The sequence below is a fragment of the Marmota marmota genome, unplaced genomic scaffold, assembly GCF_001458135.2.
Source record: "Marmota marmota marmota unplaced genomic scaffold, marMar, whole genome shotgun sequence".
Taxonomy (NCBI): domain Eukaryota; kingdom Metazoa; phylum Chordata; class Mammalia; order Rodentia; family Sciuridae; genus Marmota; species Marmota marmota.
In genome coordinates this window covers 28,181,005-28,207,323 of record NW_025999932.1, presented here as the reverse complement: position 1 = coordinate 28,207,323, position 26,319 = coordinate 28,181,005, and the positions used below count along the sequence as shown (strand labels likewise).

The 26,319-nt window shown below is 36.9% G+C and overlaps 1 protein-coding gene across 8 annotated transcripts in view; it reads left to right on the top strand.

The window, feature by feature from the left end:
* Stard13 (StAR related lipid transfer domain containing 13) overlaps positions 1–26,319 on the top strand; it is a 484,966-nt gene that overhangs the window by 417,359 nt on the left and 41,288 nt on the right. For all 8 annotated transcript variants that reach the window (XM_048800821.1, XM_048800822.1, XM_048800823.1 and 5 more), the window contains 2 exons: positions 10,280–10,351; positions 12,971–13,052. In XM_048800821.1, the coding sequence (XP_048656778.1) occupies positions 10,280–10,351; positions 12,971–13,052 (154 nt within the window). The remainder of the gene's footprint in view (positions 1–10,279; positions 10,352–12,970; positions 13,053–26,319) is intronic.

Below are 26,319 nucleotides of genomic sequence, written 5' to 3'. Positions count from 1 at the left end.
ATATATCATACAAATTGAACTTCTAATGTATTATAAACTTTTAAAACATTTTATAGCTTGGCTTTTTAAAACATTTTTATTTGTTCCAATTAGTTATACATGACAGTAGAATGTATTTTGACACATCATACATAAATGGAGTATAACTTCTCATTCTTCTGGTTGTACATGATGTAGAATCACATCAGTCATGTAATCATATATGTACATAGGGTAATAATGTCCAATTCATTCTACTCTCCTTCCTATCCCTGTACTCCCTTCCCTTTACTTTCCTCTGCCTAATCCAAAGTACCTCTATTTTTTCCTAGCCCCCTGCCCATCGTAAATTAGCATCTGCATATCAGAGAAAACATTCAGCCTTTGGTTTTTCAGGATTGGCTTATTTCCATGTAGCTGATATTCTCCAGCTCCATTCATTTACCAGCAAATGCCATAATTTCATTCTTCTTTAAGGCTGAGTAATATTCCATTCTTTATATATATCAGACTTTCTTTATCCATTCATCTGTTGAAGGGCATCTAGATTGGTTCCATAGTTTGGCTATTGTGAATTGAGCTGGTATAAACATTGATATGGCTGTGTCTTTGTAGTATACTGATTTTAAGTCCTTTGGGTATAAACTGAGGAGTGCGATAGCTGGTCAAACGTTGGTTCCATTCCAAGTTTTCTAAGGAATTGCCATACCACTTTTCACAATGGTTGTAAAAATTTGCAGTCCCACCAGCGATGTATGAGGGTACATTTTTCCTCACATCTTTGCCAACATTTATTATTGCTTGTATTCTTGACAATTGCCATTCTGACTGGAGTGAGATGAAATTTTAGATTTAAATTTTTCTAATTGCTAGAGATGTTGACCATTTTTTCATATATTTATTGATTGATTATATTTCTTCTTCTGTGAAGTGCCTGTTCAGTTCCTTAGCCCATTTATTGATTGGGCAATTTTTTTTGGGGGGGGGGGGTTGTTGAGTTTTTTGAGTTCTTAAATATTCTGGAATTAATGCTGTACATTTGTTGCATGGGATACCTCAGTTGACATTAATATCAGTATGCCATATGATTAATCCAAAAAAAACACAAGTCATGAATGAATCATCATGTCTGTTGGAAAAAAGGGTCCAACAGTTTCCTGCCTCTTCAGTGGAGAGCTTGAATTCCTCACCACCATTAGCTTGAGCTCTTTGAACTACTTGAACTCGTTTTTTTTAAATTTATTTCTGTGAGGAATATATAATGTTACTATCTACCAACAGATTGCAAAATAAACATTCTATTACTCAAGTGAGCAAGCCTCTAAGCTTAGCAATCTCTTTGGCCTTAAAAAATAGGGAGAAAAATAAATTAGTAGTTGAAAACCTAATAACAACTTGATTTCTTGAATATGACCCTTTTTTTCTGGGAGGTGGTATGCGTTTAGAAAATCATTCACAGAGCCAATGCCATCTTCATTCAGCAGACACCTAGAAAGCATTCCAGAAAACTGGCAAAGACATGTTGAAAAATTCCCAGTAAATTTTTCATTTGCAATCTGAACCGGTACCAAGAAATAAAACACATAAACATATAAGGTTTTTATATATAGTCAGATAATGAAAGTGTTCCTGTGTTGTACAAATATTTCCCTGTATTTAATTAAGCAAAAAAATAGTTTTGATTGATTAGGTATGATGATCACAAAGAAATCCAATGCAAATCCTCTTCAGGAGCTCTAGTCAAGTCCGATCTTGCCATGCCAACCCTAGGAGAAGAGAAAGAATTGAAGGCGCTTGCAGGATTCTTGGAGTCACTTTATCCTAACAGATTCTGTGTTCCTTCTTTTTGCCTACATGGCAAGGTTATCCCTGATATCATGGAAGTTTCTGGTGTATTTAGAGTATCCAGAACTATAAGAATTGAGCTAAGCAAATCAAAGATCAGATAACCTTCTTCAATTACAGACATTCAGGTATGTTTGGAAGGAGTCACAGAGGGGTTTCAGTCCCTAAAACCATTCATAATTTTTTTTAACATTTTAAAATAAAAGTCTTAAAGCAATGTAGAATGGAAGAATACCTCCCAGAAGTCAAAGAAACCTGACTTCCTAGTAGTGGTAGAGTTTGTTCAAGGCAATTGCTTTTCCCCAGGCAAGAAATCAACATGATAAAAGGTGAGAGCCAATCTCAAGCCAGCCACACTGAAGGCTTATTCTTCACCTTTCCAAAAGAAGCCAGAGAAGATGAATTAGACTGAGAGCATTTGCAGACTCTAATGCTCTTGTCTCAATAAGAGTTACTAGAGATTATTGTCTTGTTAGGCCAACATGGAGGCACTTTGGTCAACCCTTACAAATTCTGGTCCTTTCTAATTATCTGAATCACTTCTCTGGTCCCCAGCCTTGCATTTCAGTTGAAAACCTCTTGGGAATTCGTGGTAGGCAGAGGCTCCACAACTTCCAAAAGCTTGGGATGCTCGTGCGCTTGTGTATGCATGCAGCCTCACTGAGAAATACCACAAGCGCCTGATGGGAACAATCTGTCCCAAATGAAAGGGGAGAATAAAGAACTACTCTGCCTCATGGAAAACTTGAGTCAAAACAATCTGGTCAGAAACTATTTGGCTGCAAGAGTGTATATTTTCTTTTTTCTTTTTCTTTGATATTGATTGGAGTGGGGGGATTGTAATTATTTTTTCTTTTTAAGTACTATTAGGAATATAGGTGTGGAAATTAACGTTTATATTCCTGAGGAGTTTCCTATTCAATTGCAACTGGACTTTTTAGTTTCTGTGGTACAAATGTGGGTGCATGTAAGAGATGAGTGTGAAAGGGTTGTTTACAATATTTTCTGAATTTGTATAAGCCACGTATGTAGGCAAGGAAGCATAATTCCAGGCAGAAATTAAATACTGAGATTATTTTCATCCATGCCACACTGACAGACATGTTCCAGTAGTTTCAAGTTTAAATAAAAGCACATAGTGTCTTCTATATGCTTCACCTATGGAATGAATAGCTGGCAGCTGTGTTAAATTGGTTTGCCCGAGATCATGCCCCTCTGAAGACCCCATCCCCACATTGTAGCGGCATAAAATGATGGAAGTCTATTTCTTGTTCACATTCTATTTCAGAAGCTCACCTGCTGTGGCTCTTTCCCTGTGTCATCAAGCTCAAGGAATAGCCTCAACCTAAGACATGCTAGCTTCGTGATAAAGGGACAAGAGGCTGGCTCAAGTAGGAGTTGGCCCTTGAAATTAGCAGAAATTACTTATGTTCACATTTCATTGGGAAAAGTGGGTCCTGTGGCCAAGCCTGGTATCAGTGGGGTGAGAATTATTTGCCTCCCAGTCAGAGGAGAGCTGTGAGTCATATGGGTACTACAAAGAGTAGGGGATCATTGGAAACACATAAGAAAAAAAACATGTTTAAGAAAAAACCATGGGCTGGGGATGTGGCTCAAGCGGTAGCGCACTTGCCTGGCATGCGTGCGGCCTGGGTTCGATCCTCAACACCACATACAGGGATGTTGTGTCTGCTGAAAACTAAAAAATAAAAATATTTAAAAAAAAAGAAAAAACCACATTTTAAAATTATAAATGTAATAATTAATTTATAATATATTCAATGTATATAAGATACTTTATTTCTATATTTACATATATATGATCCACACCCTACATTATACAATATATTTCATACACCCACACACACATAATTTTCCCAACCAGGCTGAAAAAGAATGATTAAAACAATCACTGAGTGACTAGGAAAAAGCCTACTTCTCAGAGTTAGCTTTCTCCTCTTTCACTCTAATAGAAATTATTTTAAGTGATTAGATTTGCTATGAGTCCAACTCATAGAAGATATCTGAAGGCCTGAGAAGTAAGACTAATGTTAAGAATTGTTGAAAGTATTCTGCAATCTGTATACGGGGTAAAAATGGGAGTTCATAACCCACTTGAATGAAAGTGTGAAATATGACATATCAAGAGCTATGTAATGTTTTGAACAACCAACAATAAAAAATTTTTTAAAAAAGAAAGTATATTACGTCTTAGTGTGTCTGTGACTCTTGCTTTGGAGAGAAAAGTATACATTCCCCACCATGCATCTCTTTCTTGACTGAATACAATTATGTGTCATCGTGAAATATGCATATATGTCGCTTCCAGATTTCTTCTTCCTATGGTTATATGCTTGCTGACAATAAGATATTCTGTTATGCATCAAGAAAAACAATGCTTTAAATTATGGAGAAATAAGATGGCTGTTTATAAGTTGGCTCAATGTTCTGAATATTCAGTAGTTGATAATATTAAATTTATTCTAAATAACCTGCATTTTAGCTCCTTTTAGGAACTTAGAATAGAATGGAAAAGATATGCTATGCATGTTAGGAAAAAAAAATATACTTAGCATACATTTAAAACTTACTCAGGCCTTTTACACATCAAAACAAAAGATATCTAATTCAAAAAATGCAAAAAAAAAATTTAAAAACATATTTTGACATTAGGCCATGGAATCAAAGTCTGTTACTGTGAAAAGGCCGATGCTCTACCCTATACCTGTAATTAAGGTTATGAAACTGGGAAGAAGGGTCGTAGTGTAAGGTTCTGTGTAATAGTAATGACTGCACCATCCGTAGCCTTGCATAGATAGGATGGATACCCTGGCGTTGACTTCACAAAACTGACCTAGGTATGGCCAAAGAAATATATCTCCAATAAACAGGGACTTCTCCTGAGAAATTCCCTCTGAAGGCAAAGGTTTCATTGCCTTAAGGAGAGCATTAATAATGAAGCTAACTCATCCATATGAATTATTGTAAACCAACAACCATGAACCTGTTGAAATTTTAATACCTTTGATATACTTTAATAGTGGTAATTGCATCCACTGCAGACATCTTGTGGTGGCTGAGTCACCCTGCAATGCTCATACCTGTTATCTTTCAGGAATAGGGTGCCCACCAAGTTAACCTGCTCAAATGAAAAAACAAACACCCTTCCCAAGCCTACTTTTCTAAATCACATGAAGATCATGCTGTCTCCCCTCCCCAAGCCCCACTTCTCTTGAGTACTTTTAATGAACATTTAAGAAAAAGACCTACTTAAATTGGAGCCGGTTTGTCCTTGAAAATTCAAGATTTGTAAAAACAACATATGCCTGTATGTGCTTGCATAAACTTACACAGTAAAGCAGACTCCTTCTAGCCAACTAAATGTCTTATGATAATAAATTTTAATTTGGTCCTGAGTTGAATTTTTGGTCATTTAGAATACCCAATACCTTTGGGTTATCTGTGGAAGAATGTATTTGCTATGCAGAGAATAATATAAACCAAAATGTACTTAAAATGCTCAGCTAGGAGAACACACTGTTCTGAAGCATGCCAGAAGCACCAGTTTAAAAATACAATGAGATTGTAACTTGAGACACAGCTTGCAAACCTGGCCTGCAAATTTTCTGTGCTCAATATAATTCCTTACTTGACTGAGGTCCTCCTGAGCTCTGTGCATTCAACTGTTCATATCCAAAATCACTAAATTAACAATTCTTTAAAGACTTCTTTAAAGAAACAGGGTGTAAATCTCAGCCTTCTGCACTGAGAAGGTCTTGCTGAAGTATTTTTTCTTGGCTCCCTTCATGTTACATCCTCCCAGCAGTAAAATACAATTTGGCGTTATTCAAAAATCAAATATTTAAAAAATAAGCATCATTCCCAAAACAAAGTAAATTTTCTTTTTTTTATAAACAATGTCATTGTATGGGAAAATATTCACAATGTATAATTATGTAAAAAAAAAAAGCAGTCAACCTAAGATATTATTACCATATTACCACTTTGACAACATACATCAAATTATGTGTTAGTAATGGGACAAGAGTTGATTTTTTCCTTTTATTGTGACTTTCAGAATTTTCTTTTTAAGCTTTTAAAATTGAACATGTATAATTAAGAAACATGATAATGCTTTGTAAAAACATATCATTGGCCCGGGTATGTTTCCGTAGTGGCTTTGTTCTCATGCCCATAGGAATGTCCCCTCCCTCAGGCTCTAGTGAGTTAGCCTCCCTTACCAGGTCTGTCTTTGAATAAAGGTAATGTCATTTTCTGAGCAACTGCTGTCAATCAGGTTCACATTTTATTCTAATCAACTGGCTGTCAATCAGATAAGAATTTAAATTGAATACAGCAAATTTGCTCCTAGGTTTAGTTAAAAGTAACTGAGGCAAAACAGTGACTTTGCCTCAAGTGGAATGGCAGACAGGTGGCAGGAAATTGTGCCTAGCACCAAACCACCTACTGAATTTGTGAGTAAACCAAATGAAAAGGATTGCTTGGTTTTTGTGCAGATCAAGCCACCAAGTGAAAAGCTGTGTGTTCCCCCTTTCAACCAGTTGATTTCATTCCCAAATGACTGTTGACCTAAGGTCCCAAAGCTCCTTAATCTTCATAGACTAAAGGCAGAGAGATGCTGCTTAGAGAAGCAGGACATTCTCAGGTGGGTAGTGGTTATAAGATCAAGTATGTGGTGGGGGGCAAGAGCTCTCACCCCCTCTTAAACCATACAAAAGATGTTCCTCACATAGAGAGGTTCTATTATCAGGAGAAGCAGGGAAGAATGTTGAGCAGGCAAAAACAGATACCTACTATAAACCAAAATGGAATGACTAATTACAAAACTTCTGTTGAAATGCTGTCATAATAACCAGCCAAATGAATAGCATTTTCCCCAGCAAAGTACAATTGTCCCCTCTCCTTACCCACAATTTCACTTTCCACAATTTTAGTTACTCAGAGTCAACCTCAGTTAGAAAATGTTAAATGGAAAGTGCCATAAATAAACAATTCATTTGTTTAAAATTGTACACTATCCTGGCAGCATGATGAAATCTCTTATTGTCCTATACCATCTCGTTCTGTCCCACTTGGGATATGAATTGGCCTCTTGTCCAAGTATAACCATGCTATATAAGCTACCTGCCTGTTAGTTGCTTAGTTGGCATCTCAGTTATTAGATCAAAAAGCATAGTATATGCCATGTTTGATATAGGGTTTCTGGCATTCACTGGAAGTCTTAGGCCATATTCCCATGTATAAGGGAGAACTACTATAGCACAGTAACATTCATAGAGATCTGCAGGCTCCTCTGTCCAGTGGCATTCTCTAGTTCCACTCCATAACTCAGGTTTTCAGCAAGAAAGTTTCAATGAGTTGATGCTCTGCCTTGTAACCCCGGAGCTACTACAGGGCAGGTAATGGTTAAATGGAAAACAAATTAAATTGTTAAAATGTGATTTTAATAGCTCTTAGTGCTTTTATGTAATATGATGCTGGCTAACAAGAGCACATTAAAAAAGGAGATTTTCATACTTTTCTCCTCAAATGTCATTTAAATCTCATTAGGTAAATCTTTGTGAAATGATGACACTGGCAATATGATTCCTTTTTAATTTTCCTGTATGGGCCACTATAACAGGCCTGGGGAAAACATTAGTGTTTGGCTGATAGGTGTTAGTAGGGACTGTAGGGTATCAATAGAAATTGCAAGAGCCTCCAACTCAATTTCATATACAAAATCAAATTTGAGAGTGGTTAATTGTGCCAGGTAATTTTGTTTGTTTGTTTCGTCACTGACCAGTAAATAAGATTTGTTTTGCCTTCAACTAAGACAAGATGTCTTTGGAAGGTAGCATATAGTTGGGTCTTATAAGGGAATGGGAAAGATGGCATGTGTTTGAGGGACACTTCGTAAAAAGACGGTAATTAAGTGTGGGAGCAATGGCTCAAGGAGCTCAAGTGTGGGGGAGTGTTTTAGAGTTACTCTGTTGCCATTTGATTTTCAGACCTAAAAAATAAATGCCTACCCATTTAAAAAACAAACAAAAAACAAGCCCATTGAGCAATTGATTTATCTAGGTTCTGGTGAAGATTTAGTTATTCATATTTGTATATGAATAAGATTTTAAGATTTCAATTCATTATCAATGTTGCTTTTGTTTGGGGGAAAAATGAAATGAAATTATCATTTCATTTTAAATTGAAAAACTCCTGCCTCTCCCGATCTAGCCTCAGCCCCATCCCACTGCCCAACCAGAGTTTTGAACTCCAAAAGTTTTTCTAGAAAGACCCCTGGCTGTCCATTTCTCTCCACCTTGTCATCCCTCCCATCCCCAGCCTGGTGGAGTGCATACTGATTCCTATTCTCACTTTCTGATCTCCTTTGAGCTTCTGTGTTGTATAGCCCCTATCTTCTGGGTCCCCTCCATTTGTTCTTCATGGCCTGGCTCTCTCAAATTCTCTTGTTTAACACTACATTTTGATCATAGTAAAAGTGATAATTAAATAGAAAAAGACAAAGTATTGATGTAATTTAAATAGAAAATACAAAATTCTGTGCTTCTCTCTAAAGTTTGCTGTCACATAACCAAATTTGAAGCATGTCTAGAAATTAGATATTTTCTCATTATTACCCACTGTATCATATTGAAGCGGAAAGCAAATCTCAAGCTTGAAACTTTATAGGGCATCAATTTATCTATGACTCAGTAGAGACTCACTACATTTTCTAAGTGTTAACAAATAGAAGGTGCCTTTTCTAGTTACTGTGAAATAGTCTGTGATTATCAGAGTAAAAGCCTTCACATAAGGATTCTCAAACGAGTACTGAATAGAACCTGCAGGCAATACATGAATTGCCCTGTGCACCGTCCACAGGGAAAGCACAGGTTAGCCAGTGCAGCATTATGTAGCCAAAGCTCTGGTTTGAACAGCCTTTGTGAAACAGAGACTCTCCTCTTAGTAAAAATATTTTCCAAAGCTTTTATTTCCAACTTGGTATCCTCTGAAACATGTATGTGGCAGGAATGAGAACATGATAGATCTGTGCTGGTCACACATCAGGAATAGAACTCAAATTTAGAAATTGTCAGTTCCCGGGGTGACAACAGATTAAGGAATGCCAAAGGAACAAGCTCTTTGGGGCAGGAATCACCAAAGGCTCTGCTTCCCTGATTTACTGACAAATTTCAATCTAGGTCTAACCAGATCAGTGGGTCAGAGATATAACTTTTGCTCTTTGTTTTGGAGAGTAAGAACTGGACTTTGGTCTATTTTCCTAACATATATACCAAATGTCTTTGTCATATCAAACATTATACCATACAGATACTGAGCTTTCAACATAGACGTACAGTCTCAAGCCCATGGCCAATGTTAGTGCAGATGGATTCTGCACAGTGGTCCTAAGAAGGCCCTGGACTCTCCAGCTTTGGCTCTGGGGAAACCAAACATCACAGTAAATGGAAATGCCCTGACCTGAGGTGGGCCCATCCCAACAGCAGAGGAAGCTCCTTGGTAGAGACCTGTTACAATCAGCTGTTTGATTTTGTTTGGAGAAACTGGACTTTTGACAGATGAATTTCTTTTCCCTCAGAGTCATGTTTATCTAACAGAGTTATGGCTGGGAAGTGATCCAGGATTCATAAGGTCGAACAGTGACCTGATTCACACACTGGACTCCTCCCATCTCACACCACAGCTTTCCCAGGCAGGTGGTCGGGTGGTCCTTTGGGTGACCCTTCAATGGTTGCCTGAAGGATATAACACTTTGGGCTTGGCCCCCAGAGATTCTAGTAGCCCCATCAAACTCAAGTCTCCATTTTCTTTTCCATGCCGCACGCACTCTGAGCTTGAAATCATTCCAATGTGCTTGATGAATGAACATCTTGTTAAAATGCATTGGGAATTAAAGCCATCAGTGAAATTAAAGGAATAATAATACCTTGGATTTTTGTAATACCTCCCTTCATAAGAAAAATACATTTTCATAGACTACCCAGTTGTGGTCTTTCATTATTCCAAGAGTGAAAGAATAAAGGAATGTTGAATAAATACCCTTAACCTTATTTTGGAAACTCAAACAAAGCCATTAAAAAGAGGATTATAAAGAAGTCTTCCTTCCTCCTACCTACTCCCCTGGTTCCCTGGTGTATAGGAAGATATTTTTGCCTGCCTGAAACTCAACCTTTATGTTCTGTCTTCTGTGGTTTTGTTATTACCTCCATACTTATGGATCTGCAGTGAAGATAACTTTATATAACAAGGTCCTTTATGTTGTCTGCTCATTTTACGCCCATTTTGGGATGGGGCAACTTATACAGACTTACCGGAGAACAATTTTGCCTTGTAACAACTTGCACAAAGCTCACTAGCATCCTCTCAATGAAGGAGACAGAGTGCTGGGGTGTGCCTGTTGAACTCACAATTTTCTTTTTCTCATATTTTTCAGAAATTGAGGCAAAGGAAGCATGTGACTGGCTGCGGGCTGCTGGGTTCCCACAATATGCACAGTTATACGAAGGTATGTTCAGCCCTTCTCTTTGTTCTTTACAAAGAGAATAAAATTCAAAATGAACCACATGGATCGTTTTATTTTCCAGGTCTTTTACTGTTTTGCTTTGCTTTCTTGTCCCCTCAGCTTTTGCAATGCTCAAGGCTTTTCCTGATACCAACTTAGAAATGAGAATCTCTTCCCAAGCCCAGTTTCTTTCTGCTTCCCACTACAATGCTCATCTCTTTACCAGAAACCCCCACATCTGTTTTCCTTCCAGTGTTTTGCCATCAGCAGCTTTTCCGTACTTTTTCCCTAGCTTTTTCTCTGCTATGCTCATTTTCTTAAAACTGCAATAAATCGGTTGTTAAAACTTCTTAGAGAAGTCTCAGAATTAGTTGGTTTGTAATTTCTTTTATTTCTGTTCACCTCTACATATATAAAAAAATAACCACAGCTTTTAACTTCTTCTTGAATGGTCCTTATTTGAAGTGTATTTGTAAGGAACCAAGCAATGAACAGATGGCATAGTCGAGCTCATCTGCAAAGGATTATTGCTAATGGATTCATTACAAAGGTGTGGACAGGATATGGAATCCATGAGGAGCAGTGCAACAGAGCTGTCATACCAAACCCAAAGCAGGAAAGGAATGGTGCCAGAGCCCAGGGGAGAGGAGACTAGAAGAGACTCCTGGGAGCACACAGCTGGCCCTGGGCAGCCTTCATTGTCAAGAACCAGAGGATAACTATCCTGACCTCAGGCTCCTCTTTCAGACTCCAGTCAGGGCTTCCACTGATCAAACATGAAAGGAAGCCAGAGGCCATGGGTCCCCTGGGATGTCATACATCCCAATAGGGCACAAAGCAGGGCACAGAGAAACAGAAATTGAGGGTAGGTCTGCAGGACTACCCAGAGGATACCCAGCACACTAAACATTGCTGACTTCTCTCCTGATGGCATGAAATTTGTGTAGAATGAAAATAATCAACAAAATTAATTTTTACTTAGAGGCAACTTTATCCCTTCATCTGGAAGCTCAGTTTTATATTAAAAACAGAGCATTTTACTTCTCTCACTTAAATTCTTAAAAGATAAAGGAGAGCTTATTTCTGCATGTGTTTGTGGTCTAGGATCTCTGGTAAGTTTTCATAGAATTGTCACCTTTTAGACAAGGAACAATCTTCTAAGGTTTAAATGGTTTGTGCAATTCTCCCTCACTCCCATTTTCACCAGTTTACTAATGAGGAATGAGAAGCTTAAGGTTGAGCTTAAATGGCATTTCCAAAGAGGAGCTGTCAGAACTAAAATCCTTGATCCTTAATGAGCATATTTTCTATAATGTACAATCTCTTATAAACTTAAAATACAATGAGATTTAAATGTTAAAGATTCTATAAATATCTAAGAGGTAAAGATAGCTTAGCTCCTAAGTTACATGTGCCTCTCTGATTTGGTTTATGACACTTGTATAGACTGAATGAAACAAGACCAAGTAATTCTATAAAGCTATGTGTCAAGTATTCTTCAGAGCACATTACTTATATTATGTGTTAATATTCACAACAATGCCATGAGGTGGATATTATAATTATCATCATCACCATTTTATAGATGAGGAAACAGAGGCCCAAAGAAAGGTAAGTATCTTGCCCCCAGTTTCACAGCTAAGAAGTAATCAGAACTCAAAGCAGGACCACTGGGGTCAGTGTCTACTCCTTACTACAACACACTTGCTGATAGAATGAGACAAGTCTTCATTCTGGGACCATCTGGAATTCAAACACCACATTATTATTATTATTATTATTATTATTATTATTATTATTATTTTGACAGAAGAGAAATTGTTTCTGTTTCCAGTGCACACTGAGATTTAGATACCATATATTTATCATGACTGACAAGGTATAGGCAGTACAGAATATAAGATGAAAAAGAATAAACCAACATTGTTAAAATTGATGATGATCTCTATGCCCAATGATCTCCTGATTTTTACCTACATCAATAAGTTGATTAAAATAAATTCCATGTTTCGGAAGATTATCATGACCTTCAAAGCTGGCATGGATTGTCTGTTGGAGAAAAATCATATTATTGAAAATTTTCCTTCTCTTTGGATATAATCAATTGTTTAAGCATTTTACTTGCACTTCACAGTGACTCAAGATTTTGCTACAAAAGAAAACATTTGAGTCCATTGAACTTTGGGTATTTGGGGAAATGTCCTTTTTGAAGGAAAAAAGAAAATCTGCCATCCTAAGCATTCCATGAAATCATTAGGACAGAAGTCAGTGACCTACACTTTAGGAGGCTGGTGAGAGTATAAAAGCTCTCCTCCAAGCCCTAATCGGCCTCAGGATGTCTATAATAAGGATAAGCTATAAAAATGTAGGCACTTAGTATTTAATTCTACCCAAGGTCAAACACTTGATTATTCTCATATTTCACATTTATATTGTACTCTCAAAAGCATTCACTGTGATAAAAATTATCTGCTATATTAAACAACACCAACAGTGGTAATTGATCCTAACTGCTATTAAATTTTGTGGCTTGTACAGACCTTAGTGACCCGAATATGTTGGTACCCATTCAGATAAAACAAGGCGCATGAACCTCTTTGTCTCTCCCTTTTTCTCCCTCAGATTCACAATTTCCCATCAACATTGTGGGTGTCAAGAATGATCATGATTTTCTTGAAAAGGACCTTGTAGAACCTCTTTGCAGGTAAATCATGTGAAGTAGTTTTCTTTCTTTCTATTGGTCAGCCTCCAGTAGGTATCACTAAATTGAGGAACAAGTTTAACAATTCAGTAAATATGTATTATGTACCTATTATCCCTATTATGTTTTGGACAAGATCAAGTTTCTGAGTATATTACAGTGAGCATGATCAACTCATGTTTTCATGGAACTTAAATTCTGGTAGGAAACCGGAGACACTGGATTAGGAAAAAGGAAGAGAAGAGAGAAAGAAGGGGAAAGGTTATTTCAGAATGTGTTAAACGCTATTAAAAGTAAAATAGGGCCAGGCATAGTGGCGCACACCTGTAAACCCAATGGCTCTCAAGGCTAAGACGGGAAGATTGCAAGTTCAAAGCCAGCTTCAGCAATTTAGCGAGGCACTACATTAGTGAGATCCTGTCTCTAAACAAAATACAAAATAGGGCTAGGGATGTGGCTCACTGGGAGAGTACACCTAAATTCAATCCCCAGTACCACCACCCCCCGAAAAGTAAAATAGGATGAGGATACAAGCATAAGTTGGAAGACATAGATGAGTTAGTGGGAGGAAATGATAGGGGTGGCCGTAGCATGAGTAGTCAGGAAAGGCTCTAGAAACCTCCATGAGTTTGTCACACTTGACTATATTAAATTAGAAAATCTAAAGCCAAATAATTATATCATCAGCAAACCAGCATATTGAAGATTTTGCAGTGTGATAGATGCTATAGGAGACAAAGATGTATGTGTGAATAATTCTCTCCTCTTAAACACTTTATAGTGGAATTGGAGAAACCTAGTGAAATAAGTGAGGTATGAATACATGAACAAATAAGTAACTTTACTGTTTAGGTACTAAAGCATTCAATATAATCTATATTCTGCATAAGAGGAGATCTTTGTCTGTAAGACTCTGAAATTTCCTAATGAAGGCACTGGAAAAAGGTCAGAGTTGGAGGTGAGTATTAGTTATTGAGCAATAAGTTATTTCACTAAGGTTGTATAGCTTGTTACAAGTTGGAAAGGACCTTAAATCCAATATCAGTGACCTTCAGTGCAGGGTTCTTTCTAGTACATTCTGCATTAGCATACAAAAGATGGTAGTGTGAGGGGGAAATAATGATGACCAAAGCTTGTCAGCATTAGGAGAAACCAACGCACATTAGAAGTATGTAAAATCATCTTATTTTTAGGATTGCTAAATCTTCTGACATAAATATTTTTGTGATCACAAGTCAGTCACTTCATGGTTCCTATGTGAAAAGAAAATAGATTTGTATTTAAAAATATCTTTGAATGTTCAAGAAAGCAATACTGTAAGTTTGCTCAAGTTCAAGATAACAATCTGGTCAGGTAGAAGAGCTAAGAACTCTTCATAAATTGGAACAGGAACAGGAACAGGCTATTTGAACTAGAAAAAAAATAAACACAAAATGCTATTTTTGAGAGTTTGAGAGTTGAATGGATGATTTGGTTGTGATTCTTTAAAGGTAATGAATTGGAAAAGTGTTTTTTTTCTGTCTTCTTGTTAAAGGAACCCACCATGCAGGAGCATATTCCTCTTCAGAAGCATTCATTTCACTCAGTACTGTTCAGGCAGTACCTCATCCTCAGTGTTTCCTCGTATTGTTCGCTGAGCATGTTAACTGCTAGTTGGCACTGAAAAAAAAAAAAAGAAAGAAAAGTTTTATTTTTTAAGTTATATTACATTACCTTTTTCTCATTGAAATTTTTAACGTTTTTCTTAAATTTATTTTTTATTTGTTCTTTTTAATTATATATGGCAGTAGAGTGTATTTTACATCATACATACATGGAGTGTTTTCTTTAAATTGAAGTATGGTGTATATATAAAGTAAATTCACTATTTTTAGTGCACATTTTTTTTTTTAGTTTTGACAAATGTCTACAGTCATATAAAACCACCACCACTGTGTAGACATAGAACAGCTCCATCACCCCCCAGTACCCTGGTTCTAATTGTCAACTTCTACCCCTACTTCCAATCTTGGCAACTACTGATTTATTTTTTTCTGCCTATAGCTTTCCCTTTACCAGAGTATCATACAAAGGAAATTAAAACAGTATGTAGCCTTTTTAGCCTGTCTTCTTTCCCTTGGTGTAACGCATTTAAGATTCACTCATGTTGTTATGTTTTTTTAGTTGTTCATTCTGTTTCATTTCTGAGTGTATGGATATACCACAGTTTATTTATCTATTCACCAGTTGAAGTATATTTGGGTATATGCTGGTTTGGGATGATTATAAAGGCATTCTGAACATTCATATTCAAGTTTTTGAGTGAGCATAAGTTTTCATTTCTTTTGAATAAAATCTTAGGAATGAAACTATGGGAACCATATGACAAATATGTTTTTAACTTAAGAAACCAGTAAATATTTCCAAAGTTACCCTACTCTTCTATATTTCCACCAACAATACATGAGAGTTATAATTGTGCTATACTTCATTATTGCCAGTTTTTGTTTTGTTTTTAGACTTTCTTACAGATTTCTAATATTATTGCATTGATTTTAATTTGCATTACATATGTATTTTACATTTTCATAATGACTAATAGTATTGAATATATTTTCATGTACTTATTTGACATCTATCTTCTTTGTAAAATAATTTTAAAAACTTTTGCCCATTTTTAATTGTATTGTTTGTTTTCTATTGTTGACTTGATAGATTTTTGTCCTAGATACAAATCCTTTGTCATATATGTTTTAAAATGTTTTCTGGGCATGATGGCACATGCCAGTAATCCCATCTACTCTGGAGGTGATCCCAAGTTCAAAGACAGCCTCAGCAACTTAGCAAGGAGATAAGCAACTTAACAAGACTCTATCTCAAAATAAAAAATAAAAGGGGCTGGGGATGTGGTTTAGTGGTTGAGCACCCCTGGGTTCAATCCCTGGGGGAGATATATATGTATATATATTTTAAACTATTATATATACTATATATATATAGTGTATATATACATATATGTTTTAAAACTATTTTCTGCTGGTCCATTTCTCGTCTTTTTAATATCTTAGCAGTATCTTTCATACAATGAACGTTTCCAATTTTGCTAAAGTCTAATTTATCTATTATTTTATGTTTTTAAAGTCTTTGCTTAACATAAGGTCATGATTATTTTTCCTACATTTTCTTTTATGTATTTAATAACTTTTGTATTTATACATGATCCATTCTGAGTTGGTTAATATGCAAAGTGTGGATCAAGATTCATTTTTTTGCATATTAATATCCAAAATACTCAATTGTTTTAGTTCCATGTTGACTAGACAATGCTCTTTGCTTTGACCATATATGTATGTGTTTCTAGCAGCTGAGATCTGCTCTACTTATTTATGTGTCTATCCTTTCATCAATTTGACATTGCCTTGATTATTTAGCTTTAAATAAGTCTTGGGATTCAATAGTGAGTCCTCTAACTTTTGTTTACCTTGCCAGGATGTTTTGGCTACTCTAGTTCCTCTGCATTTCCACATAAATGTTAAAAATAGCTTGTCAGTATCTATTTTAAAAATCTCACTGGGGTTTTGATTTGAATTGTGATGAATCTGTATATTAGTTTGGAAAGAACTGGTACCTTAATATTTACTCTTCTGTTCTAAAAACAATATATGTCTATCTGTTTAGGTCTCTGCTTTTTCCACCAGTTATTTCTGGTTTTCAGCATACGGATATTACATATACGTACTTGATAGTACCTAGGAATTTCTTGATTATGTTGTAAATAGTACTACCTTTTATCATTTCAATTTCTAGTTGTCTGTTCATAGAATGTATTTTTCATATATTGTCCATTAATCCTACAATCTTTCTAGACTCACTCATTACCTCCAGTAGCTTTGTTGTACTTTACTTAGAATTTAATCTCTAAAATGTTAATGAAAGACTGAATTTTAAACCAAGAATAAAAATTCTATAACATATTTTAAAATCAAAATTTCAGGAACAAAGACTGTGCAATTCTGTTCACAGGGTGACATATATGGTTTACTGGGTCAAGCTTTGAATCTCAAACATGCGGGTGGTAAATCCTTATCTACTCACTGCTGAATATGATCCAAAATGCTTAGAATAAGTTATGGACTTTTCCATCAAAGTCTACACTTTTAAAAAATGTCTTTCAGATGTGTTATGGGAATGAGCCAGTACTATTAATATGAAATCATGTAGACATATAAAGTTCTGAGTAATAATACTTGTGTTAGCCAGAAAAATCAAGAAGTCTTCTCTTGTAGCACATGACCCATCAAGACACAGCTGCAGAAAAATCCATACATCTGTACCCCAAAATACATTACTACATCAACACAAGGGAGGGCAGCAATACTAGACCCTGAAGCGCTCCTAATAAGAGCCCAGCTTGTGTAAAAATTGTTAGAGTGACAGGAGTTTGTTATAATTGGAAGAATTCTTAGGGCAACTATGTCTCCAAAAATATTATGAAGCAAGAAAAACATTTGGCTAGAGGTGTGTGAACTGAAATTCTTGGGCCTCAGGAGCTGTGGGTAGAACAGAGGCCAAAGGAGTAATCACACCCAGGGTGGATCAAAGGGAGCAGATGGAGGAGGTAGACAGATGGAGGTGGCTTGGCCAAAAAGAAGCAGCATGGAGTTTCTTTCCCTTCCTGTGAGTTCCATCAAGACACAGATTTCCTGCCTTGCAAATAGCAGAAGGTAGGCAGAAGATCTCCAGCCCGAGGGGAATGACAGCGCTTTTAAAACTTTGAGATTGATGAGTGGTTAATTAGACACTCACCCACTCAGGATGGTAAGTCATGATTAATGCCAAAAGAGCAGTAAGAGGTTGCAATTTTGTTCATTTTCTTCCTTATGCACTGTAGACACAGAGATGGAGCTGGTCTCCTGTTTTATTTTTAAAGCTTCGTGGGCCGTACAGTTCTCATACACATTTGAAATGCTGAGATACTGCGGAATTGTAGAGAAATCCTAGCCTGAGGGCAGGGTAGCCTCTGCCAGGTACACTAAAGAAGACAGGAGAGCTGGAAGTCTTCTGTGAATGGTATCAATGACAAGAATTTTTCTTACCTTTGGTTTTCTGTAAATGTCTCTCCTGTGTCGACAGGCAGCTAATGTGCTAGGTCCCAATATACTGAAGAATTATCACCTTTTTTTGATTGGCTTGGAAATGTATATATATTGTACTAAGGGTACAGCTGGCAGGAAGGGCCAGGACTGGCTCCAAATATGTGGATGTGTAGATCTCATTTTCTTTTTTTAATTTTTGCAGCTCTTAATTTTAGTCCCAGAAACTAGATAAGTTTTCTGTCTTTGTTAAGGCATGAAGTTCCAGAATGAGAGCTGAGTTTCACTGTGGCTTTAGCAAGGCTAACAGGACCAGTACACAGTAGGCACTCTTAAAAATGTTTATTACTACAATTCATAAGACTATGCTATTATTTTAGCAACCATAGTTAAAATTCTCTTTGGATGTTTTTGATTGAATCCTTAACTTAAAATTTTTTCTCTTGTAAGTCATGGAAAGCTCATTGCAAATTGAATATAAGTGAAATGAACGAAACCATAACTCTGTCAGATTGTAGGGATAATCAAGGTATCAAACTGGCTTGCAAAGTTTGTCAACTTTAAGGCAAATTACAGCAAACCAGAGCTCCAGGATGAAATTTTTTAGAGAAGTAACATATTTTATTAGCATTTTGATATGTTTACAGTGTTCACTCAGGCTGCTAACATAGGCCTTGGATTTCTAAGTGGGTGTTAGTTAAACATTTGCATAATTTGTTTTGTTAATAAATGCTAATTAATTATATCATTGTAAAATAAGGGCATCCGAAGTGTTCAGTGTTGTTTGGTGTAGCTATGGATTTGGTTAGGACTGTGCAGTGTATTTCTGCCCTTCATATTTGAATGAGTAATATATAACACTGAGTTTCATATGGAGCAAGGAGGGGCACCTAATGAGAACGATATTTACGGTTCAGCTCTACATGCAAAGGCCCATATTTGATTTGAGTATGTTAAATAACATTAATAATATTAAATAATGCTAGTGTTTATGAATGTTGATAACATTATAAATATTTTTCCTTCTAGAATGTTTATCACAGAAAATGCACAATATTATATATTATTATTGTGTCATATAATAATATAGGATGATTAATTAGGCTAAGTCTTTGGACAAGTCAGTGGGCAAAGAAAACAAGGGATTACTTGATCCTTACAGTACCCTTCCACTTTTAAAATCTGCAAATAAATACAATTCCCAATGAGCAGTTGTTTTATTTCTTTAAAACACTAATAAAATACTCTCTTTGTACCAGGCTCTTCTCTTAAGCATTTTTACAAATATTTACTCTGAATTCTCCTAGCGACCCTATAAGATAGGCCCTAACATATTCCCATTTTACAGAGGAAGAAACAGGCTATAAAATAATTTGTCCACCAATATCTAGGAAATGCTAGTAGGGATTATCCACAACGACACTGCTAGTAGGAATTATTTCATAAGAACATTGATGTGACTATTTTGAACATTAAATTTTTGTTCTAAATTAATGTTTAGAAAAGGTCTCTTTATCCTCATACCCACTCCCACCATGAACCTCACCACTGAGACAGTCTATGCAATATGAGAATAAGCTAGGTGTACAGTCAGGTACAGACCTAGGGGGTCAAAACAGGGGATTTCTCTATACATTATTTTGCATGAAAACATTGATTTTGTGTTTTAAAATAGCCTCTTCTGTGACCTTTTCTAACAAGCTATTCAAGGTGACTTTGTGATACCTAAACTTTCAGGAAGAATACACAGGAAACTATGAAATCAGGCAAGAGAGTGAACAAAGAAGGAGTTCATATTTTTAATATTTAACACTTCTCTCTATATGCATTTTAGGTGTTTGTATTACATTACCAATGTTTAAAAAAAAAAATGCCTTGCTTTGCCAGAAAATGGGTAGCATGTAGTGAGGGCCATTATGCATTAAGTTGTGTGTACCCATTTAGTTGTCACCACAACCTGTGAAGAACAGATGTGGTAGCTACTGTTGTTTAAGCTGGATGGCGGAGATGCCCATCCCTGAGACAGGGAACATCCACGTCCCTGGCAGGTCCAGGGGGCTGGTGAGTGTTCAAGAAGTGGCCAGAAGGAAAATTAAGAAGAACAGATCTGCTTGGGGGACCAGAGATAGGTGGAGATATCCACAGTACAGTTGAATGGACAGGGACCTCACTGGAGACTGAAATAGTCAGCATTTGAGGGTCTGAAGATTCTGAGAGTAGCAAGGTTACTGGAGATGGGGGCAGGAGAAGAGTAACAGAAGGAGATTGAGCCTGGAGAATCCTTATCCACAGGGGAGGGGAAGAAGAGAAGCCCCACTGTGTTATGTCAGTGAACAGAGGCTTCCAAACCCTCCAGTTCCCACTGAGTTGTTTGTGTTTTGCTTTCAGTTCTTGAACCTCTCTCAGAAATCTCTGGCCGTGACCCTTATTTCAACTTGGACTGGTTTTCACTAGTGAAATTACTGGATCAGATGAAGTTGTTGTCTGGTTAAAAAGCTAAGCACACTCCAAAGCAAGCATATATGAATATTAAATTTGTCTGAAATTCTAAGTCTAAGGAAACCCCATCCCCGCTTCTTGTTCTTCAGGTATTTACCTTTGGGCCTCTTTGGTTGTCGTCCTTTACTGATCGGCCAATATAGTTATGCTATTATTTGAAACTTTGATCATTAGTTAGAATATATAACTTACTTAACGTTATTTTCTCATGCAAGTTACATGACCTTACACAAGGCCTCACCTATGTCCTCTCTTCTGACAACCTAGGCATACTTTTCTTCACACAGCTAACCATGGCCTCCACTTTTCTCCCACATCTCAGCTAATATCCAGGGGCAGTTGTTTGTGGGTTCAAGGTCACTTTTCCTGCTGCAGCCTGAACATTTGGTGAAAGAGCCAGAAGGCAGAACAGAGGCATGACATTTCCAGACTGACTCTGCAGTGTCATGATGACAGCCACTTGCTGATTTCCTACTACTCATATTTTTTACTTCCCGCAGGCACCATATAGGCCCTCTACTGATGGTCTGTGACTTTCAAAAGGCCCTGCTCTCAGGGATTACATACCAGAGCTGTCTGTTTGGCGTAGCATAACCACTCTGCTCTCCAGAATCAGTGTTTGCTAAACCCCATCAGCACAGAGCCCTTTCCCATGCCCTGTGGCTTATGGCCCAGAGGAGGAGCTGGCCCCTAACTTGCTTGGACTTGTTTGCCCTTGATCCCTGGGTCGGTAATATGTCTTCAGTGACTTGATTCCTGAATGTCTTTGAGGGCCCCACCCAGAACACTCCTCAGCAGACCGTGCTAGGTCCACTGCCCTGACACAGGAACCCAGGGTGAGAAGTTCAGGCTGCTGGGCTTGATTCAAAATTGTCTCAAAGAGGTGAACTCTTTTGTTCATCTCTTGTTATTTTTCGCATGCCTTTGGCAGAAATTTTAGAACTATCCCAGGAAACTGGCCATGAAATCAGCATTGAGTGACTTCATGTCCAATCTGAAGTCTGACAGTTCAAATGTAAAATATGTGTCTAAAATATGATGGAGATTTCTGTGGTTTGCCCAGGCTTCTATGCCCAGTGGGTTTGGGCTCAGTGCTTCTCCCTTTACCCTCCACCATTCCTGGAACACACTGCTCACAATCCGCAGCCCTCCCACTATGCACTGCCCTCCCTTCCTGTTCTTCTGCAGGATCCCTCCCCTCCTGTAGTCCAGGCCATCTTCCCAGAACCTGGTCTTTCTGTCTCTCTGACTCTCCCTCCTATGTGCCCCTGAGAGTTGTACCCAACTCAATTTTATGTTGCCCACTGCCTGGTTCCTGCTGTGGTCATCAGGCATGGAGGGATTTTCTACCAGTTCCTAAGGGCTCCATAGTGGGGACTATATCTTCTTCATTTGTATATTTTGGGTGCTTGGTATTTTATGTCCTTGTACTGAGCAGGATGTTAATAAATATTAAGTTGAACTAGAACTCAGAAGAAAGTTACATTCCCAAATTATTGTATTGGTTCTTCCTGTTAGAGATATCATGATGATACATTATTCATTTTCTCCTCAAAATATCCTAAATCACTTTCCCTCTGAGCTGAATTCATAGGCAAACATGTGGTGTCCACTGTCTTCCCTTTCAGGGTCCACTCACATCTTAACCACCCTTTTTATATGCTCGGTCCACATCCTCTATCTACACTGCCCTCACCAATTGCTACATCTAAAAAGACATTTGTATTCCTCTGTTTGTAATTCTTCTAGCCTAGGTGGCAAGCTCCTCTTATTCATTTCCCTGCTCAAATATTACTTCCTGTGGGAGGTGTTGTCCTTATGCTTTCAGGAATTGAGTTGCTTATTCTCTTACATGTTTATATTCCTCATAGAACTAAGAGATCCCCAAGGGCAGAAAACATCTCTTGTTTGTCTGTGTATTCCCAGAACCTATCCTTTTCCTGATATAGAACACACACTCTTAAAATGAGACCATTATTTCCCCTTTAGCCATACATCAGCCATTCTAAAGGATTCTGAAGACAACAGAAGAAATTAACAGATTTTGTGGACAATTCTTCTGAAGGTGCAAACTATTTTGTTTATATTAACATACAAATCCAGTTTGCTCTAAGCACAAAGAAAACAGCCCTCATCTGTGTTGTGGGTTTTCTCTTTTCCTGGAAAAAGTGGAGTGGTGGAGGAAATAGCCATTTGTTGTGTAGCCTGTGCCAGGTACCTGACACATGCCCTCATTTTCCAGGCCCTCCTAAAATTCTTCTTGGATAGACAAAAGCAGATAAAATCACTGGATAGGAAGAAGTTCTAGCTCATCTGTTACTAATGTGTGGCTCCCTTGAAGAAGTGGTCCTGTCAGAAGCTTTGTTTCCTCATCTGAAAATAAAAGGATCAGTCCAAAAGGTCCCTGGAGTTGGCCAAGCTCTAATGTTTCCTTAGCAAACATTGACTGAATGGATTCACTGTGACCCTGTGCCTTTGATAGGCAGTAGGGATGCAAATAAGATACAGATCACAAGCTGTCATGTTCAGTGGTGGAGAATAAATCTGTTATTCTGACCACAAAGGTCCACTGCAACTAGTTGGAATAAATCAGTGATCAGACTCATATAAACAAAGTATGTTCAGTTAAAAATGAAAAGGCTGTAACGACTACCATGTGTAATACTTCCTTCTAGGACTTATGGTGTTAGGAAGAATAATATATCATGCTCTGTGTTTCAGGATAGGCTCTGATCCACTAGATTCAATTAGAAATTTTATAATTGAAATTTTTGTTCATGCAGAACAGTTTTCCAGGCAGCAGTATTAGACCAACTTGGATTACCTAAAGGATTTCCTCTTTCTTAGGATTAAGTTAAATGCAAACAAATTCCTATGCTAAACATTTGTCTGAAGTGCAGGCTGGCCTCACTCACACTAGAATTTCACAGTCATTTTTTATCAGGTACAATGAATACTTCTGCTATGTGACATTCTTTTACCCATGGGAGCCAGATCAGAAAGAGACAATTTTGTCATATGTCTCTGAAATATATGCTTCATTCAGTTTGATTCTTGGAGCAGGTAGCCATTGTTTATTTTGCTTTGTGTGAGATAAATCACAGGCCATTATTACATTATGCCTGGAATGTGTAAAAAGTTTCAGACTACTTTAAAGAATATTCTCCTCTTAGGCATAAGGCAAGAGTCAGAGGAGATGGATGGTTTGTGTGCATGATTGAGATTGTACCCAGAATGTCTAAGATGTTTTCAATAATGATAATTTTGTAGATAGGATTGAGAACTAATGAGGAAGTAGACTGAGAACAAAACAAATACACATCACTTTCCATCAGTAATTTCAATGTCCAAGAAACAAAATTATTTTTTAACAATAAAATAAAGATTACGTTTTTAAATTGACTACTTTAGAGCAATTAATTTTAGGTTCACAACCAATATGAGTGGCAAGAACAGATCTCCCATTTATCCCTTCCATTATGCATATTTCCACCACTATCAACATTCTCCACCAGAGAGGTACGTTTGTTAATATCCATGAACGGACACTGATAAATCATTATCGCCGAAGTTCATAGGTTTGCTCTTAGTGGTTTTATTCTATGAGTTTTAACAAATGTTCAATGACATGTATCCACCCTTTTAGTACCATATAGTTTTACTACTAAAAACTCTCTGTGTTCTGCCTGTTCCTCTCTCCTTTTCCCTAATCTCTGGCAATCAGTGATCTTTTCATTGTCTCCATAGTTTCCCTCTTACAGAATGTAATATAGCTAGAATCCTATAATATTGGTTCTTGCACTGAATAATATGCATTCAAGTTTCCTCCATGCTTTCCATCACTTAATAGCTCATTTCTTATAATTAGTCTATAATTCATTTTAAGTTCATTTCTATTATTCAGTTATTGCTGAATAATAATTTATTGTCCAGCTATACCATAGTTTATCAATTCTCACAACATCTTGATTGCTGTCAATTGTTGGCAATAATGAGTAAAGCTGCTATAATACCTCTGTGCAGAATTTTGTATGGACATAAATTTTCAGCTCACTTGGGTAAATACCAAGGAATGTGACTTGACTGCTAGATCAAACAGTAAGGGTATGTTTTGCAGTGAGAAACTGTTCAATTATCTTCCAAAGTAGCTAACCCATTTTGTATTCTCACTAGCATGAGTGACAGTTTCTGTCATCAGTGTTTTAGATTTTTGTTTTCATTATTATTTTACTTTGCAATTCCTTTATGACACGTGATGTTGAAGATATTTTAATATGCTTTATTTTCTATCTGTGTATCTTTCTTGGTAAGGTGCCTGTACAAATCTTTCACCCATTTCTAAATTGGGCTATTTGTTTTCTTAATTGTTGGATTTTAAAAATTGTAGCTTACAGTTCTTTATCAGGACAGTCTTTCGCAAATATTTTCTCCCAGTATATAGCTTGTCTTCTCATTCTCTTTACAGTGTCATTTTCAGAGCAGAATTTTTGAATTTTAATGAAGTCTTGTTCTTCATCAATTTCCGCCCCCCCCCCATGGATTGCACCTTTTATGTTGAATCTAAAAGATTAACACTATACCCCATACCTACAGCCATGTAGACTTTATCCTGTGTTCTCATGTAGAAGTTGTATAGTTTTGTGTTTACAAAAAGTCTATAATTCATTTTAAGTTCATTTATATGAAGAGCATAAAGTCTGTGTCTAGATTGAGTTTTTTGCATGGGATATTTCAAATATTATCTTTCATTAAAGATTATCGTTTGTATTGCTTTTTTGTAAAGGTAAATGGTCTATATTTTGTTAGTCTATAATTGTTGTGGGCTCTCATGTTACCCTGTTGATCAGTTTGTCTATACTTTTACCAATACCACACTCACTTTATTACTGTTATTTAATAGTAAGCCTTGAATTTAGTAGTGTCAGTCCCTCAGTTTTGTTCTTCTCCTTCAATATTGTGTTGGCTCTTCTGGGTCTTTTGCCTCCCCATATAAATGTTAGAATCAATTTTTTGATGTATACTATCTTGTGGGGGGAGTTTTTTGTTGTTTAAAACTGGACATTTTGAATATTATTATGTGACAACTAAAAATCAAATTCTTCTTCCCTAGGGTTTTTTGTTATTATTTGTTTAGTGATGTCCCTCAACTAATGATCTAGTCTATATCCTTTGTCATGTATGGCCACTGAAGTTTCTACTCAGTTAATTTAGCCAACAGCAAAAGATAATGTGGAAGATTTTCTTAAATCCCTTTAAGCAATATGTCTCCCAGACTTTTCCAAGGAGTATTTTGTGCATGCTTCAATGTGGCTTGAGTGCTCCAGCAGGAAATTGACAAATTTGGCTTTAGTCACTTTCTGTTTGTGTGATTATCTAGGTCAGACAAAGGTGAGAGATTAGGGCCTTCCCAGGACTTTACTGGGTGTGCATACAGTTCTTGCATATGTGCTTGGCCCTCTAGATTCCTAAGAATATGTTGGAATTTTTTTTAAGTTCCCTGTGGACACTATCTCATTCCCCCAGCTATTCCTTTAAACTTTTTTGATCTCCTTCTTGTTTGACCCAACCATTACCACTATTTCAGGCAACTGCATTGTTTAAAAAATTGCCACTGATTGTCTTTGACAAACACTCTGGGTCAAAAGCTGTTCTCAATTGTGAACTCAGATTCAAGTTAAATAAAGATAAGCCCTGTAAAT